At 44.3% G+C, this 20,434-nt stretch overlaps 1 protein-coding gene across 1 annotated transcript in view; it reads left to right on the forward strand.

Moving 5' to 3' along the window:
- LOC115328081 overlaps nt 1-20,434 on the forward strand; it is an 80,157-nt gene that overhangs the window by 38,535 nt on the left and 21,188 nt on the right. The window contains exons 5-7 of the mRNA XM_040222732.1: nt 4,619-4,764; nt 14,900-14,946; nt 16,184-16,292. Of these exons, the coding sequence (XP_040078666.1) occupies nt 4,619-4,764; nt 14,900-14,946; nt 16,184-16,292 (302 nt within the window). The remainder of the gene's footprint in view (nt 1-4,618; nt 4,765-14,899; nt 14,947-16,183; nt 16,293-20,434) is intronic.

Consider the following 20,434-nt stretch of genomic DNA (forward strand, 5'->3'; position numbering starts at 1 on the left):
CTACGGAACATTTCGAAATGAATTCCATTGGCATTGCTCGAGTAATCGATAACCTTAAAATATCATCCAGTGCTGGTGTCGATAATGTTAACTCCGAATTAAAAAAAAAACACTAATGTATATTCTTCCATTATACTGTCAAAAATATTCACCCAATCGCTAGATCTCGGTGTCCTCCCAGACGATTGGAAAGTTGGGAAGCTGGTTCCGTTGCGCAAAGGATGTGATAAGCATTCCCCTAACAAATATAGACCAATCTCACTCACTAGCATACCGTCTAAAATACTTTAACATATGTCATTTATTTTCAGCTTGTTAATTCTTTGGAGTCTAACCTGTTTTTCAACGCTACTCAACATAGATTTCGAAAATCATTTTCTTGCGAGACCCAGCTTTTATTACTTATTAAAGGCTTGCGCTCCGTTCTTGATAGGGGGTCCCAGATAGACTGCGCATTTTCGGATTCCTCGAACGCGTTCGATGAAGTCTCACACGAGTTGCTTTTGTTGAAACTAAATAACCTTCGCATTGATGCTAATGTTTTGGCTTGGATCCATGCTTTCTCACTAACCGATTCCAGTTCGTTACCGCCAATAACCATACATCTCCGCTCGCGTCAGTGACCTCCGGCGTCCCTCACGGTCCTGTATTAGGCCCACTTCTGTTTTAATCTTTATTAATGACCGGCCCAATAACATTTCTTTCTCAGTTAACCTTTTTGCAGATGATTGTGTCATTCGCCATGAAATCGATGATGGTTCAGATGTTATCAAGCTCCAGACAGACATTAACGTTATTCTTTATTGGTGTGAAACTTGGCATTTGGAGCTTAACACAACCAAGTGCAAAGTAATGAGAGTGTCTCGTAATCATTCAGTTTCTCCCTGCTGCTGTCTTAACAATGTTCTTTTTCTTTCTGTGTCGTCTTACAAGTACCTGGGCGTACACATAACATCTGATCTTTCTTGGAAAATACACATTGAATACGTTATTAGTAATGTTATTCGCATGCTTAGCTTTTTAAAACGTAATTTTTCCTTTAGCTCCCTCCTCTTTAAAATTAACTCTTTATAAAACACTTCTTCGCTCAAAGCTTGAATACGCGCCGTCTATCTGGGACCCGAGCCTTTTGAATTTGGTTAACCCCCTAGAAGCAGTTCAAAATCGTTCCGCTTGTTTTATCCTCATAAATATCAACGTACTGCATTTGTCACCTCTATGAAATTTAACTTATCTTTGCCTAGTCGTGCCTCACGCCGAAATGTAGCCCGTTTATGTCCCTTCCATAATGTATTTCACACTAACTCATTCCTCAGTCAACGTCTCCTCACACCACTTTTCTATGTTTCATCCCGTCTTGATCATCCTCATAAAGTAGGTGTACCACTATGTAGCACGAACACATTTCAACAATCTTTCATTCCCAAGATTTCTTTGGATTGGAACCGCTTCCCCACCTCCATCGTCATAATCCAGGCGGATGATTGGTTTAAAACTGCTGTTTCTAATTTCTATTGTTCATAACTAATATCTGCTCTGCCGTTAAGTCATTCATTGTATAATTTTTTTGTTGAATACAACCCACTCCCCTCTGCAATGCCTTTGGATCTGGGTGTATTGATATAAATAAATAAATAAATACCATCCTATTGATGCTACCCCGCGGCCGCGCGAGGTGAAGTGGTAGAGGACATAATAGGGAAGTTTCAACTGCCCTTTTTCTAGTTTTATGCAATCTGTATGGTCCATAGCTTTAACTGTTACAAAAACACAACCTCTCCATCCTCTTAAAACACAAATAGTATGAACTAACTCAAGCCAATACAAAGGCTTTTGTCGTGATTCGAAAGACATGTCGTCCTGAACCTTGACGACATATGCAGTAATACCCTTTTTGTCAATCATCCGATATTTGAAAGATAACTGTGGTGGCATTTGTCCGGGACCGTTGACTCTGTGCGCTGATCAAACTTAATTGCAAAATACCCTCTTTATTTATGTTTTTGCTTTTTTTTGGAGGGGGGGGGGGCATTGGCACATCAAAATTTGAATTATATCCGAAAAATCTGAATTTTCCGAAGGTTTTACCGGCGGTTGTTTTTCGGAGTGTCGGATTTATCCGAAAACACGGAACCCTACTGATAAGCAGTCGTCACGATAGTGACGTCATAGCGCGCTTAGCATGGCAGCACAATCATGTCCCCTTATTTTCGTTACACAATAGTTATGGTCTGTACCAGTCCGGGAACTTGTTAGTACGACTACTGCGCCGCAGAGGTTCAAGCTGTTGAGGTGATGCAAAGGTTCGATGCGACGTCTGCGATGCGGGGCTTGGTTGCTGACTGGGATCCGGCTGATGCGGAGGAGCATTTTCAGGCGGCCCCGGCTGCGGTGCTGCAGGGCTTGTCGACTCCAACACTGGCACGGGAAGCCTCGTGATCGATTCCTCCGGCAGAGCATCTGCAATTAACTTGGCAGTGAACAAGAAAACGCGCTAGGCACAGATTCGGCGGCTTCAAAAGAGTACGGCCACAACTTGTCTGCATTCACAAACCTGTGTCCCCTTCCCACCCGAACGATGTAGGTGGCAGCATTGCGCCGCTCTTTTACGACTCCAAGCAACCACTTTGCCTCGCCACGACGATGGCCTTGCGCCAGTACGCGGTCGTCTACTTCAAATGATCTCCACGATTCCCTACTTTCGCCCGCTTTGTTTTTAGTTACGAAAAAACGTTCTTGCATGACCTTCTCTAAGCCGGGCTGTAGAAGACTCCGACAAGTGCGAAGCGTTTGTTTCTCAATCCTTGGTTTTTGGTTTGAAGATTTGCCGCTACCCGCATAAAACAAAAATGTGTGTTAACGCTTAGCTCTGGTGGACCAGGAACTACAGACCACGCAGTCTCTCAGGCAGCGAGTGGAGGGTCATAATAGCAGTGGAGGTGTTAAAATAGGTTTAGTTACTAGCCGAACGCGATACCTTCGCACCCCCGACGCACGCAAGGGAACGGTGCGAAAGCGTGGTTTTACTGCCTGGTCGTTGTTTGCGCATTCATATAGCTAGCCACTGCACGCATATTGGTTACACGAGCTCGCCTTATCAATAGAATTCAAGTAAAATATAGGAGAATGAGGCGTTGACAAACACACGTTCAAAAAGCTGTTTGCTTTAATTTTTTGCTTTTGAACTGCTGCAGACTCGATCACCTTTAGCGCGTTTAATTACACCCACGAGTTGACCCGGCCTTGGCTCTTGGGTAATCAACAAAAAATCTGCGAGAGCGGCGAACACACATGACGAAATTTCAGTATCTTTTAGACCGCTTAAATGAGTGAGATTTTTTTTATTTTCCTCGTGTATCAGTCACGTTAGCCAGTTTGCGGCCTGTGCCACTGAAGTAGTTTATAAGATTACTCTCAGTTGTGGTAGGGTGCATATAGGGCAAACCGAACACTGTTTAAATGACAGACTGCGAGAATACACTGCCTCACTTATAGGCGGTTTGGTTCACACGTGCGAACGCACTGCAAATTTGTGGATGTTCACCTACATTGAGCGGTGTGCAAGTGGCGGGGCGTAAAAACGAAAGGTTGAAAAGGGAGATGCTAGAAGCAGCTTTGATAGACACTTGTGACAAAGAATCGCATTGGCGTAGAATGTGTACTTTCAATAAAAAGAAAGAGTACGATTCTGTTGGTGGGGTTCAGGTTTTTTTTATTTTTTTTTGGTTGCATTGAGTACAGGCTGTTTCCTTCTTACGGTTTGTTTATAATGTTCTAATGTACATTTTGCGCCCTTCCTGTTACGTTATGCCGCTGCATATTGTGTAGTGCACATACACAGAACATTACAACACTGTTTCTATTGCCGCCCTTAATCATGAAGATAATTTTGTCTTTTTTCGTGTGGACGCTGAATGGTATTTATTTCATCAAGATACATGTGACTTTCCAGGTGTGTGTGCGAAAGATATGTTTACTGGGTGTTTTTTTGTATACCATTTAGTTGCAAGTTAGTGCTCGGCCCGTGTCTACTTCTGTGTCCCATGCTTTTTGTGCTACTCTTTTACCAGTGACGAATCGTGGCTGTTCATGTGGGGCAGCTGTATTTCAGAATTACAAGATTACAAATGGCGGAAGTCTGGAAGAAAACAGAACTGCCATTTTCTCACCGCAAAAAAACAAAACAAAAAAAAAACGACGAAATGTTGAACGTTCAGCCTCGGCCCTAATATTGCGCTAGCAGTTTGGACCAGTTGCCAAAGTTTCACAATTAACAGCCACCTAATTAAAAAGTCAAAGTGATTTTCTAAACTTTTCAATGGGAAAAAAGTGGCCCTCGGAGCCCACTAATAGATGAAGATGAAAGTCGAACGCTAACTGGAACGCTCCTCATTTTATAATTAAAACTTTTCGAATATCGTCGATGATTTTTGAATCAGGTAAAGGTAAGTCCTGACAATTTTGTATCTGGTCCTGACTGCTAGTCCTGCACATGGGCCAACACTAAGCATTCGGCAAATTGTAGTTTATTTTTGCGGTGACAAAATTACGGTTTTCTTTTATGCCAAACACCTGTATGATAACAGCTATTCTAAGGGATGGTTTTATACCTTTTCAGGTGGATGACGATTTCATTTTTCGATACGCAAGGGGTGATTTCTATGGCATGGTCAACTATTACCAATCAGTGCAATTCATGAAGGATGGAGCTCTAGGTTATGAAGTATCATTTGGGGAGGCAGACCTAGTTTTGTTTGTAACAGGGTAAGCATGGTTCGACATATTGGTGTTTGTTTTGCAATGAACGAGATCTTGTTAAAAAATGTAGAAGTTTCATTAAACATGACTTACGGGCACAGTTCGTTCAGGCTCCATTTTATTCGCAAATATTATTTTGAACTAAACATTTCAGGACTCCGTCTCTTATATAGCCTTCTCTCATTTTAGACTCGGGGCATTTTTTTAGGTTTGACATTGACTTGACCAAAGTATATTATACATTTAGGTAATCTCAGTAAATCTTAATATCGATGCTGAGCAGGGAAGCCGAACGTAGTCATTTCTGAAAATTCCAAAGGTAAGTAGGAATCTAAAAGTGATAATTCCCTCTATAAGTCTTGTCAACATCATATTAATTTATTCATTTTATATCACTTAATTATTTATTTTCATTTATTTCGCCACCCTCTAATAGCCAGTGAACGCTATTACTGGGATACAATACACGACATAGAAAAAAAGCAAAACGTACCAGTTAATACTAATAATAACGAACTAAACATTTGCCCATTGAAGAAACCCAACATAATGCCATGAAAAAATGCATAGACCAGAGGAAAAAGCTAATACAGAAAATGTAACATGTAATTACCCCAATATGAATAAAAGATTTCACTGCACATTGCGATATGCAATGGGCGCCTAAAAGTATATTTTCAACGCAATTAATCATCTGAGCAATGTAGACGACAAGACAGCGCATTCCATTCTAGGATATCTTACAAAAATAACTAAACTTAAACCAATATTTAAATAAAACCGGGCGGATATTATTTGATATGAAGATGCCAGAGCATCTGCGCGTGTAAATTGACTGCGTAAGGGATGACGTCATGACATGGCGCTGTGATCCAAACAAAACGTTGCTATGGCGGTTGTTATGGACAAATGCATAGGGGCTGAAAGCGAGATTTAAATTTTTCTTATAAAAAAGTGACTCATTTTTTAAGCATTGTGTCCCAGCAGTTTCTAACCATAAAGACCTTTTCTATCGTTTCAGTGCCATCAAGCGTTGATGAAGGGCCGTAATAAACTTTAACAACTGGTTTTGTCTTGCTATACCTCGTCGACCCCTAAGCTGGCAGCGTGGTGGTAGCTACGCGTTTGTTGGAGCAGTCATACCTCTCGCCACGTGGTCCCGCTCCTGCCCCATATCCACACACAGAGAGCGGAGTAAGGTGATGAAAGTGAGAAACTTGATTAGTCTGGAAACCCCTTACTCCCACCGCACTGTTAAAAAGAGCATAGCAGACGAGACGATGACTTCGCGGGTGTAGTAGTTCTTTTTGATGGAACACGCGACTGTGTTGCATCAAAAGGGCAGTGCAACGATATTCACTTAAAATTTTCTTTTGACTTCAGAAGAGCTTATTGCCACTAATGGGGACCCGAACGTACTCGCGCGAAAGGCTACTGACCAAGAAACGTCTTTGTTACGGTGTAATTTCAAGAAGAAAATCGTTTTTGTTTGAACCTCTCCCTCGCAAAAACCTGATAACGTAGCTTGGAGACCGCCGAGCCTGCATGATCCCCCAATGACGATATTTGTATGCGGCTTGAAGATTGTACCCGATCATTACGTGAGCACTTGATATGAACTAGTGATAATCACTTGCTCCACAAGCATTCGGATAGTGGCTCATGTCGAATAGCTGGAATGACGACGATTGCCGAACCATAACAATGTCTGAAACTCCGCGTTATGTTCAGTGCTTTGCTAAATACAAAGTTGGCTATGATTGACGTTGGCGTCATATACTCGGCTCCAGATCACGTGGCTTCTCGTTTTGACTGCGAAATGACAAGTCGAACTCTGCACTTTTTTTTTTTTTTTTTTTTTTTTTGCGACTACAATTGCAGCGGGAGAAAAACGAACGCGCTTCGTATAGGTTATGAACGTCAGGGACTCACTGTAAACGGTATTTCCGCACAATACATATATTGTTACACCGCCCTTTGATATTTGGGACCAACAACCAAGCTTGTATTCTCGTGAACAAATTCTTTTTGTATTTCAGAAGCCAAGAGTGCTCACGTTGTGGTCGGGTTGCCTTGCTGCAAACCCGACCCGAAGAAATAACACGGAGCCAACAGCATCAACAAGAAACTACATTTAATTGGACATAGACAAGACGATGAATACACTTAACGTCGTTACCAGCGGCGCTTGAGTCCGGGCAGCGACTGCCATTGCGCCGCCTCCGCTCCGCCTTATCAAGGTGGCGCGCGCGATCTACGCATGTCCGCCTTCATTCCGCCGCCACGCGGGAGAGTTCGCCTCCTGTGCCCCGTAGTCAGACAACTGGGCTGGGGAGCCGCCAGCCGAGTTGCCCGACTACGGTTTTAAGGTCGGACATGGCTTAAGGTCGGTGACATGAACAACTCCGGTTTTTTCACCAGACTCACAGTGAACTAGATTGTAAGTTAGTGGTGAGCACTTTTAATGCACGCTAAACGGACCTTCCAACCTGCTTGCGAGGGATGCTGTGAAGCCTCGAGCGGCGTAACTCAGTGGGTGAGTACGCTGGACTGCAAAATCTCCCACCTCAAACTGCAGGTCACGTCGTTGTTTGTTCTGTTCCCACTGCTTCACTCGGGCGATGTTAAATTTTTCTGGTCCTTCTTGAACGTTGTCATGGAAGCACTTTCGCAGATTCTCTGCGAACGTCACGTAGAGGCAAAGCCTTCCCCCAGATTCTGTAGAAAGGAGGCTGTTAAAAAGCGGAAACGCGAGCGCCTTGCCAAACTTCAATTGGGCAGGACTTAGGTCCGTTGACCGATTAGTAATCGTACGGGTTGCGAATGTCAGAGATCCGGCAGTCTCGCGTCCCAGCCCTTGTTGCGCTCGGTGTAGACCATTAACATAATCTTCAGGTTCCGACTGACCTTTTCTGTGATAGAAGTGTATCCATTTGGGCTAGTTGGTGATCCATCTTTCTGAGTGTAGCAGCGCTAAAAACAACGCACAGGTAAAGGAAACGAACACAGAGCACTACTTGTAGCTGAAGTTTATTCTCGGAAAACACACATGTGTGTGTGTATATATATATATATATACCCATCTGTGTTATATATATACACACGACATGTACGAGAGAAATGCGCTTGCATCTGCCTGCACAACGATTGGCTTGTTCAACTCTAGGATATGTAATCAAGCGTTGTCAGACATGGATGCTGAAAGGGCTGCGGATGCCCATTTTTTTTCGGCCGAACATCGCTTGACGCCTCTTTTTCAAAAAGTGATTGAGCGGTTAGGATATCTCGGAACATTGTGGAATGAAATCCCTGTAGAATGCGATCATTCCGAATTATATTTTTGTTTTCTTTACGTCCTGTGGGTTCGGTATTTCGCTAGTGCGCTCAACTTATGTTCGTTGGGGCGGAGCGTGCCATTATCCACAACGAATTCAAGAAGGTTAATCTTGGGCGCGGCCAACTGAACTTTTCCGGAATGAATCGTGAGGCCAGTATTTCACACTCGCTCAAGTACAATGCAGATGTATTCGACATGCTCCTCAATAGTTCTCGAGATAACAACCACGTCATCCATGCATGCCAGGAAAAATTCGTGCTTCGAGTTCCCAAATACAACATCCATAAGGCGTTGAAAACTGGCTGGAGAGTTAGACAAGCCAAACGGCAATCGAGTGAACTCAAACAGCCCAATGAGGCAGATGAAAGCCGTTTCTGAAACATCTGGTGGGTGAATCTTGGTCTGAAGAAACCCGAGACTGCAACCCAGCGTTGTAAACACGGTCGCGTTACCGAGCGCGTACATCACAAAGAAATGGCTGGGGAAAGGGTAGCTGTCTCGTACGGACACATCGTTAAGCCGCCTGTATTCCACACAGAGTCTAGCTGTTCCGTCTTTTTTTTTTCGGATCATGAAAAACGAAAAACGCCCAAGGGCTCTTCGACTCACATACTGAGCCGGTGCCGATCATCTCCTCAAGCGCCGCATTTAGCAGTGCCCTTTTGTGGACGCTCATCGGTCGAGGGTTGCACCTCCGATGTGGCGCGTCACCGGCTTCAATGCGGTGTAGCAGGATTTCAGTCTTTCCAGGCGTTTCAGTACGTAACGGTGACAAAGACTGCAGAAGGGCTTGCAGCACCTGCTTCTGCTGGCTACTTGCGGGGCACTTTCGCAACAATTCTCGAACGCCGGAATTCAAGACGTTCGAGGCCAGGGTGAAGTAGGCTGCAGTGCGCGGTTTACGGATACAGTCCTCCCGTCTGGTAAGTGGAGTCAGCTCCGGTTGTTGTCTTAGCCGGTATCCGCCGCAAAAGACGTCGAGTGTCATGCTTTCGCCTGTAATGAAATCTTGGCCCAAGAACACAGGTTTCACGAGTTCAAACAGATAAAGAAATTGCTTTTGCCGCTCCTTTCCACTAAACAGAGTCTGCACCTTCACGGCTCCTCCAGTTGTTATCGCTGTACAAGAAGCTAGCTGCAAATGGGTTTCGCATTCCCGGAGGCGTATCTTGTTTGCTTTGGAGAGTTCAAAACTGAAATCCCCCATAAGCGAGATAGCGGCCCCAGAATTCAAAAGCGCGGCGATGAGAATATCAAGAAGTGAAATCGTCATGCGCGGTTCAATTATGTGAGGCACGGCCTGGATTCGACATTCCGATGGAATCTGTGCCGCGCCCTCGCTGCTCTCAAGGACTGCAATGGCCGTTGGCCACTGGCTGTCTGGTTTCAGCGTCGCCAGCCGCAATAGTTTCCCTGGTTCTGGTTCCGGCCCTTCACCGCCGTCTCGTGCCACCTCTTCTTTGTCGTGTCCAGAAGTCTTGGAGACTGGTTTTAGTGATGGCCGGGCTGCTTGCACTCGTAGCACCAGTCCCAAGGCAGTTGGCTGCTTCGGCCACCCGCACCGAAGTGACCGTCGGACCGCCTCCAGTGATTGGGTAAAGAACCACTATGGGAGGGCCTCCACCAGACTTTCGACCGGCTTTTGTTGGGAAGGCTTGTTTTGCTGCGGCGGGGGTCAATGCTGCATGGCTGCGGGATTTTGACCCCAGTGTTCCAGTCTTCCTCAGCACTTGCAGGAGCAGACTAATAAAGATAGTTCGCTTGGGTGATGATCTCCGTTGGGCCCCAGCTTGTGATAGGGCGCGGCCACTGACCTCCCACCTGTCATGGCGACCCCCGCCCGGGACCCTCACGGGCCCCGCTGATACTTCCTGGGACTTCTCGATGAGAGTTAGGCGTACATCCGCTTATCCCGCACGGGAGACTGCCATGCATGCCACGCCGACTCTCCTGTTTGACGTGGTGGAGAAGGGATGCCTCATTCGGACAGTCCACTCGCGTGGAGGCCTCGGGGTCCCGCCATGCGCATGCCGGTTTCTCGCGCGTACTTGGCTGGTGACGGCGGCCCGTAGTTCCGCTCGGTGTGAAGAGCTTCTTTGATGAGGGGCTTGGCCCGGGCTAACTCATCAAGGGTCTCGAAGGAGCGCTTGACGAGGTAGGTGGGGTATCTTGGGTGGCACCGTCATCTGACCGGAGCTACTCTGTCCGACTCCGGTGAATTGGGGTCCGCCCTCTTGTAGAGCTCTTGCATGGCCCGAACGTACCGGACCAGACTTCCATCCGGGTGCAGCGTCCTTGTCTTGAGCTCTCAGAGAATCTCCGTTGCGGAGCCCGCAAGAAGGAACTCTTCTCGAAGCCTCGTCTTGAAGTTCGCCAGGCTGGTTAAGGAGGCCAGCGACCCCAACCAGCACCTGGCGCTGGCTTCCAACGCCAGCGGGGGAATTCGGTCCACGATGAAGGCTTCCGAGGCACGGGAGGCAAGGTGGTATGTCTGAAACTCACCAGGAGGTCTGCCGCTAACTTGACGTCGTCGTACCCCGCGTAGACTGGCACAGTCAAGAAGTGTGGTCTGGGCTCCTGCGGGGAGTCACACGCTGGTTAGGTATAAGGGCCAGGCGCTGCACCACGGAGTCGCACATCTTCGTAACCTTCACGATTATGTTCATTTGTGCCGCTGCTGCCAGTGCGGTTGCTTCCTGCTCCCGTGTAAGTTTAGCTGCAAGCACAAAACAAAGAAAAGAACCCCCCCCCCCTCCCAGAAACCAACACAAGTGCAACACAAGCGCATAATAAAAAGCCTCCCCCCCAAAAAAAAAAAAAAAAAAAAAAAAACAGCACAAGCGCGCAAAACTATACGCCAATGCAACAAATGCGGACGTGACGGAAGCACGGGGATTGAATAAAAGGGTTACCGGAAGACGAAACCTAGCCCCATGAAATTCATGCGAGTGGGTAGCATACCACGCTTAGGCGCATCGTAGGCGGATCGCCTTGCTGCATACCCGACCCGTAGGAAGAACACAAAGCCAACTGTTTTAACAACAAGAAACTACATTTAATATGACATGAACGAGACGATCAATATATTTAACATCGTTACCAACGGGGCTTGAGCCCAGACAGCGACTGCCCGTGCTCCGCTTCTGCTCCGCCTCGTTAAGACGGCGCGCGCGAGGTGCGCGTGCCCGGCTTGATTCCGCCGCCACGCGGGAAGCTTCGCCCCCTGTGCCCCGTAGTCGGGCAACAAAGCTGGGCGGCCGCCGGATGTCCACAAGGCACAGCCTTTTTAGTTACAAAAATAAACCTGTATCGCTGTGAGGCATCATTGCAGGGGGAGGCTTACATACCAACATTTTTTTAGAACACAAGTAATGCACACATACACAGACAGGCATATAAAATGAATTAAAACGAAATAAAAAAATACTTTCTATAAAAGAAAAATTACACAATCGAACAATTAAAAAGAAAAGGTACACCAGCTAGCGGGCCGACGCCTGACGGTCTTCGATATTGCTAGGCGCCTCTCCGAGCAGGTGCGTCCGTGGCCGAATGGTTATCGTGCTTTGCGCCCACGGAAAGGGCAGAGGTTTGATTCCTGCGAGCGGAAGTGCCTTTTTGCTATTTCTGTAAATGTCCCATTCCGGTCAATTAGAGATCTATGTTTTTTGTTCGAGGTTCGTATATTCTACGCTCCGATTGTTCCAGAGGCCCAGGCGTGTGCATAAGCCAACGTTGCTAGAACACTCAGTTGGCAAACTCGCCGACGAAACTTGGGCCGCTGGCGTCCACCGAGACCGAGCTAATTACGACAACAGCGCCACTCTTTAGCATTTGTCTGTACTGTGGTCACCTTGAGCTTTTAGAAAGCATGTTGCTGCGTAAAAACAAACGGAAAAGACTCTTTCTGTATGAAATTTATTCGAGTTTAGTACCAAATGATGGGCGCGTGATGTTTTTAAAATCTTTAGGTTGCAGGGTTTTGCGGCACAATTAATATTGTCTTTATACAACCATGCCTCAGCGGTTCTTTCAGGTAGCGTGTCCCGACCTAGGTGCATTTTACCTTCGGTAGTAAGTCGCGGCGCGTCCGCTGGGGAGACGGGGGTGGCACCCCTATCACCTCTTCCGCTGTATCTGTTTCGGCTCCAAAAAGGCCGATTAAAGCCAAAATAGAAGTAACGTACAGTTCCTCTAGTGGCCGCTGTGGGAGAATCGGCGGCGTTGTGGTCGTGATTAGCACGGTTCTCGAGGAAAGATCGGGGCCACTTTTTTCAGATAAGTCTCTATGGCAGTTTTCCAATTGAGTGTTTTAGTAACGTTGGCATAAGCGACTGTGCGTGCCGAGCCGGAGTCAGTTTCACTCCAGCGCTTGATCCTGCTGTTACGCCGCGAACAACGCCTGCGACGCTAGCCTTATTCTATTTCGTTTAGGCACAAGTTCGCCCCATTAAACGTTTAGTTTCCTTCAGTCATTCGTCGCCTCATCAATGCCATTCGTGGCAATTGATGAGGTGCAATAGGAAGGGTGAAATCAGTGCTATCACCTAATGATGATGAGGTACGGCGATGACGTGTAGTGTAGCGAAGTGAAAGTTCAGGCTAGCAAGTGTTTCAAAGACCTAAGGCGACACAGAATGCGGTGCTTCACTGCACATTTGTATGATCGAGCGCTCTGTCCTGTAAACATACATTATGTCTTCTTGGGGGGTCTTGTTGAAAATAAAAGAACAATATACTTTCTTTTCATCGAGTGGTAGTCACAGGTAGATGCAAAACGCATTCCCCTATTGAGAGCCTGCAAAATAAATTTGGGGTCTCGAACTAATCATATTAGAGTAAAATTTATTGCTTCTTTGTTCCGACGCACGTCAATTTGCAAAATCGAAAGGAGAGCCTAACGCCGCCTTATTATAATCAAAAGGTGCCTCTCTCAACGATGAAGTACCTTATTGTTATGCAGAGAATCTTTAAGCGTGTCGGGATTTTTGGCAGAAAGTATCCCCTATCGCACACAAACACAATTATTTTTTTATAAACATGATTATTTTTGTTAGACCTGGCATGTCCCTAATAAATTGGCGATCAGATCGTAGCATTATGAGAATGACTCAAGCTGTTGCAAACAAAATACTTCTTCATTCTGCGTGCATCCGTCATTGGCAGCAGGCATCTGGAGACGTCTCGAGGAACGGAAGTTGCCTTCGCAGATACTTCAGAAACGATCGATTCTTGGCAAACTTTCGTCTCGATAGGCCAAAGGGAGAGATCCAGGCTTCTTTACCATTTAAACCCCAAAACGGGAAGAGGAAAAAAAAAAAGAACGGACTGATCAGCACTGTGTTTTTGTGTTCGTTTTATATATATATATATATATATATATATATATATATATATATATATATATATATATATATATATATATATATATATATATATATAATTTTTTGTTTTAGGGTTTGAATGTTTCTAGTTTCCTAACCACCTCGCATGAGCACTCGCCCTTCTGACAATCCTGTAGACGCGTTAAACACTAGCCTGATTGCGCCGCTATTGCCGATCTTCTCTTGCCTCACCAAGATGCGAGCTGGTGAGTCAGACGTCGACCAGCCTCCAGAAGAGGCTATATGTTAGGAAGCAGGGCACAGCAGCACCTAAAATGGCAAAAACCTTTCCTGCTGTGGTAATGATGAAAGTTAGGTTATGGCGGCGCCCAAACAAAGCTGCCTCAAAGCGTCTATTTATTCTTTTTGAGCGTTCAAATATGACGTCCAACTTTAAACGAACTTTTTTTTTTTTTTTTTTGGAGTGAAATTTAATTACAAGTGTTCGTCCCTGGCGACGCTCCTAGCAACGGTTTGTTTGGAGCAGTGACGTCACCTTTACGTGGCCGATTGTGGGTTAGTCTTGTTTATTAAATCCATCTCAAGAAACGCTTTTCAAAACCCTATCGAGCAACGTTGACGGTAAACATTTGTTTGGGGCACGACGCGTGTGAGTGCACCCGAAACCTCTCCGCACGCTGACGTAGCGCTTGTTCTTGTTTCAAGCTCAGCCGAGTACACGCCGAATGCCGGCGCAGCTGTGTCCAATCCATGCTCAGAATGCCGGCCCAAGCAACGGCGAACTCGAAGAATCGACGGAGCAGCTACGAGATGGCGCCAACTTTTGAAAATGCTCTATTATGAATCATTTGGAAAAGCTATTTCAACCCGTCACAGTTAGTCCTGGACTCGAGTTTTGGGAGAATTGAAGAAATTGAATGCGGAGGTATTTTCTAGTGATAAACGAGAAGGAATGTCACTAGGCTTTACCTTGTTTCAAAATCATGTTGATCCCACGCAATTTTGCATATTCAATAACAGGTATAACTAGAGTGCATGATCAATTAAAATTGTTTACCTAAGTGTGCCATGAAAGGATATAGACATTTGTAATGCAACTCCACATTTATGTTGGTCCTCGAAGGAGTGTTTATACAAATGTGTGAGCAGTAGGAACCCTGAAACATATAACATCATTGCGTGTTTACTCGGGTCTCATTTTCTACGATAACTTGATTTCCTCTGGACTGCAAAGCTCTAAAAAGGTAATGAAATTCCGGTTGATAACCACAGAGCAAAAATGCGGTCAACACGAGCGGCTGTCAACAAGAGAAAACTCAGACCCCGTCAGTATTTCACGTAATGTCTACAGGGCCAATATGATGTTATTGTTCTTAATTATAGAAAAAAACCGGCAACGCAATGGTTATTAAAATTGACAATTTGATACACTCTTTATCTTTTTTTTTTTTATTTACAGCCAGTCTGTTGAACCTCCAACATTACGGCCGCATGGGTCTTGGATCGGTGAGTACATATCCCTGGGCCTTTGCCAAATCGAAAGCACGGAACAGCAACTCGGAATCTAGGATGATGTTTTACAGGTAGACTACCTCATACTTTTTTTTGCAGTGCTAGACTTCGCCATTCTGGTGTGTACTGCGCTGCAAAGCTACACTTAACATATAAAGACGCAAACTACGAGATGGTATGGAAGACAATTAAGAACATGGCGTACTTGTGAATGCGCAGCGCATTCACAAGTACGTCATGTTCTCAACTCTGTTTCATACCATTTCGTAGTTTACGTCTTTCTGTGTCAAGTGTAACTTTGCAGCGCAGTACACATCAGAAAGACAAACCAACTAGTCCAAATCCAAGCCTTATTAGACATTGCCACCCATGTTTATACAAAAACCTGTGGTAACCTCACTAAAGTGCAAGTATTTATAAAGATACTAGTTAGCCTCTAGACAAAATGCATACAAATATTTAAAAAAAAATTATTTTTCTGTAAAACACGGTAAAAAAAATTCCAAAATTGGACTTCGTAAACAAACACTAAACTGTTGATAATAATATGTAGGCGTGATACGATTTTTGTTTCTAAAATTTTTATACTGTAATGTATAAAACGGAAATAAATAAATAAATAAATAAATAAATATATATATATATATATATATATATATATATATATATATATATATAACGGGCAAGGTGGCGGGAGGCCGAAGGCGTGGGTATAAAACTGAGAAGAAAAAAACGCTTAGTGGAAAACAGCAACAACGGACGATTTAATCTTCGACGTTTTGGTCGGGGTCCGGCCTTCGTCAGGAAGACGAAGGCCGGACTATATATATATATATATATATATATATATATATATATATATATATATATATATATATATATATATAAATTCCATTCAAAGCCACGGGCAGCCATGTCTAATTGCAAACCAGATATAGACCACGTGGTCTTTCTTCGACGAGCGGTTCAGGGCACGAGCAGTATACCACATGACTTCTTAGTTTCTCATGATCGAACTTGACCATTCCTATCTTTGGATGTAAATATTAGTAAGGTAATAAGAACCATACTATTTATTTATTAATAGAACTGAAAAAAAAGTCAGCAAAGGAAACATTCCTAAGAATTGCGCATTTTTGCGTGTTTAGGGCAATCAAATATATGCTTTGATGAACCATGAGCAAAGCGCGCACGCCATAAGTGAAATGCAGATCATTTTATCTACTGACAGGTGTGCCAACGATAGGTGGAGTGTGCACGAAGGACAAGTTTGGTCTCCTTTACGATGACGGCGTATCTTTCAGCGGTGCAACAGACATGGCGCAGCAAATAGCATTTTTGTGAGTCATGTCAATTTTCTGCGTGATTGAGGTACCGTTAGGGCTGAGTCTTTGGCATGATCAAGTAACTATTCCATCCCATTATTTTAACAAGATATTCTCTCGTGTCTTCACAAAAGCATGTTTACTACTTATTTCTTCAAGTGTTTCTAGACGAAAAAAGCTTGTTTAACGAATTTCCGTAAACGTTTTGTAAGATAGCGGTTTTATTACAATGTTAGCAAGGGAAAATTAATATCCGTACACGTTCCATAATTAAAGAGGTATAAATTGAATCATATGTATACTACGTCATGATAGTAATTCTTACGCACCCCTTAAATGTGCTGCTTTATTATTATGTAGAACATAGTATTGTTGTTTTATAATTATGAACTATACTAGGCTACAAATGGTTCAATCGCTGCAGTTATCACAGAATAAGCATAACGAGTCGCGCGGTCGTCAATAAAGTGCGGTTTTCTGAGGGAGATTCCACCTGGAGAATTTTTTCACCCATAGGTCTCGAGGACCACAGACTTTGAAAAATAAAACATCTGGTGCCAGGTGAAAACTCTAAGTATAAAACAGTTTCCAAGCTATATCACACACGTGTGTGCGCAATGTGACTTATTTTTTGTTATTTATGTATCCCAACGTGCAAAGCATTTCAACCGTGTAAAAATATGTAAACAAACAACGAGTACTTTTAGTAAGAACTACTTCGTCCATTGCGAGTGTGTAACCTAAGGGGGAGCGATGCTCTGTCTTAGAAGCTGGTGAGCAGCGCCACCACCGAAAGTGTCCACGTCGCATCGCATAGTAAAGCTCTATACATACGTACCTCCTCAAATGCGCCAGCAGCGTCTTGGTCGTGTCTGCGCTTTCCCGCGGCCGTGTTTTTCGATCTCGCTCCAGGGTAAAGGTTTGGAACCTTGAAATTCAAAAACCTACTCTGCCCAGCATTGCTCAGTGTCAGTTTTTACGTCACGCTACCCGCAGGAGTTGATCGGAGCCCGGGTTCAATCGTATGTCCCGAAATTGTAAGCGGCAACGACGACGAGCGTTGACGAAGGCAACATACCGCCATGTTTTTCTTTTATCTGCGCTAGAATATGCCTCTCCGAGGCGTTTGCGTGCTTGACGGTCAGAAAATTACTACGAGACGTTATTTATCAGCGCCATTAGTAGATAAGATCTACATAATAATAATAATAATAATAATAATAATAATAATAATAATAATAATAATAATGATAATGTTTTATTTTGGACCAAAAATACATGATGCAGGAGGCCTGCAGAAAAAGCTGTCACATAGACAGCTTGACAAAGCCGAAGCCCCCCATACTGCCAGCGTCGGGGCAAGATAAGATAATAAACTATAGAAATAAAAGTGGAAACATTGTGACGAATCTTTTCACACAAAAAGATAAAAATGCAAAAGAAAGATAATAAACTATACATATTAGAAATACTAAAAAAATGGACACTCAATGGTGAATCTGCTTACACACAAAATATAATAAACTGTACATCATAGAAATAAAATTATCATATACCATGTGAAACATGAGATGCATGTTTCACTTTTCATCTTATCATATTGCTTTTTGCGGTTGGCTGGCGGATCGTGTAGACGGTGTTATCACGGCGGTTTTCGGCGGGGCTTGTATGGGATCTGCGTTCTCAATTTCCAGGTCTCGCATAAACCAAGTTAGCGCCGAGTGTTACCCCGAACATTTTGTATAGCGCTGTGCAAAGGCAAGCTGAAATTCCTTAGAAACTAAAGTCATCTGCTCCAGACTATAATCTAAGCCAGTCTGGTAGTGTTCAATGCAAACTGCTTCAGCCAGAAGCCTCAATGTGGCGCCACTGTCTTGCCACAGGCTTCCAATAGTCACCAGCGTAATAATCACGACACCAGTTTCTTTTTCTTCTCATCATTATCATAATTGTCATTAGGCGTCTCTAGACTCAGCTGACTCAGCCTGGACCATTCCGATTTGGCCTGCGTTCCGAGCGGTCACAGTAATAAATAATTCCTGAAAGCAACAATAGTCTTCATCTTGCAAGTGTAGGAGTATTGCCAGCAATCTTCTGTCAAGACCCCCTTGCAATCTCTCGGCCAACCAGGCAAGTTTCTGCTGCTCTGGAGCTTCACAGCTAACTAATCCTAGCTATAGTTAATATTCATAGCTGGCCATAGTATTATAAGCGACGTCTCTACCACGACATCCTCAGGTCCCAGTTCTGCTGCTGCGCAAATAAAATCCCCACATTTCGTCTGTTCCGGTGTTGCTCGAAGCCAGACTCCAAACTGTACTCCGGGTTTGGCGATGACAATGATGAAGACTGGCTTGACTCATAGGACAGGGCTAGCCGCCAGAACAAATGCAACGATTACGCAAAGCTAACTTACCTTGCATTCTACCTGTCTGACGTCCCCAAACGTGTGGTTTAAAAATAATGTAACTTGTTTGCCAACGTGGACCGTCTTTAACAGCAAGCTTAAAGAAATCTCCGGCAGGTCCGCCGTCCACAAACTAATATAAAAACACAAGTTTGCAACTAGGGTCTAACAGCTCTAACAATTCATTTTCAGCATATATTGAGGGTATTATCCCACGTTTCCGAAGTGTTGATTCGAAATAACCGAAAAATGTTACCCACATCCTAAAAGGCATTAGTGCGGGTGACTTTCAACTCCTGTCGACGCAACACGCATTGGCGGTAGACAAGGTTGCAGAAGTCTGTCAGAAATTTCAAGAAATATGACACTAAAGGCTTCTAGTTCCAAGGAGAGTCTCACACCTTACTGAAGTCTTAAGTCTCAGAACACATGACGATTCCATCGCTGAACGTGACACCATCAAAAGCCTCATTCATAAAGCAGTGCGCAAACAAGTATCGCGAGTTCTGAGCAACGTCTCTATTACTCCCGCTCCTCAGATACTGACACATTCTCAGACCTTCTCTATCTACTTCACTTATTTACAAACCCTTATCCAAGACGAAGTAACCGATACTGTTGGTTGCGTTTCATTGCTTACTCCACGTGTTCGCGAAGGAACGCGGAGGTATTAAGACGACCAGCCGTCCAAACACTTGTTTTGTCTAACATTGTTGCGCAATATTGTCCAAATGTGTTCCCATCAGAAGGGCACTGGAGGGCTTCTGACAGACGTCCTATTCGCAACATTGTTCGTTATCGCAGAAATCGCACAAAAGTCTATGATGCTCTGTATTGATCGTATCTACGCACCCCCCCCCCCCCCCCCCACCCCTTCCCCCTAAAAGAATTATTCACGGGGCACTATCCCCGAAATCGGACTACTTGACAACGTGATATTAATGCAAAGGTGCAGGCGAGCTGAACTGGGTAGAGACGTCACCCATAGTTAAATAAGGCCGGCTAAAGCTATTAGCTGCTCTTAGACAGGTGGCAGCTAATAAAACAAGTTTGCTGTACTGACGTCTAACTCGTTGTTAGCTCACAGTATAGAGCACTCCATTGAAAATGGAGAGGTCCCTGGTTTGATACCAGGACCAGGTGAATTTTTTCGAAGTGCTGTTTTCGCAGGTCTTCTCACCAAAAAGATCGTGCAAAGAAAAAATTTAATTGACTGAACTTCAGAGGCAAAATTCTTAATCCAGTGCACGACACAAAGCTGACACACCAAAAAGTATCAGGTTAAAAAACCTTGACAAAAGCGTTCGACGAAAAATCGTCCGTGGCGTACCTCGCAAATGAAACAGCTGACACTTTCACGCAAAGTTTACTACGCCACACAGTTTTTGTTCGCTTTCAAACTTCATATATCTCTATTTCAAAATAGCGACTATCATAACATGGTTTGCTCACCGAGAATCTCAACTCTATTTGTGAAACAGTTTTAAAAAATGTATTTTTTGGTCGGATTTAAACCATCACGTGAGACCATAGTAGGTTACATGTGGAAATGAGCAAACAGAGCAAAGGTCAACTGCTCGCCACCGATGCGGTCGCCCCTCCGGCACCTCGGGTTCGCTCTCTTTTAGCCTTTTTTATGTTTCTCCTTGGTTTTCTTTTCTGCGGGTGGGCGGTATCGTTTGGCGGTAGAGCATGATGATATATCGCGCTGCCACTGGTTTATTATGCCTTTTACTTGTTATTTGCTGTC

This window comes from Ixodes scapularis, unplaced genomic scaffold, assembly GCF_016920785.2.
Source record: "Ixodes scapularis isolate PalLabHiFi unplaced genomic scaffold, ASM1692078v2 PGA_scaffold2__306_contigs__length_199485367, whole genome shotgun sequence".
Taxonomy (NCBI): domain Eukaryota; kingdom Metazoa; phylum Arthropoda; class Arachnida; order Ixodida; family Ixodidae; genus Ixodes; species Ixodes scapularis.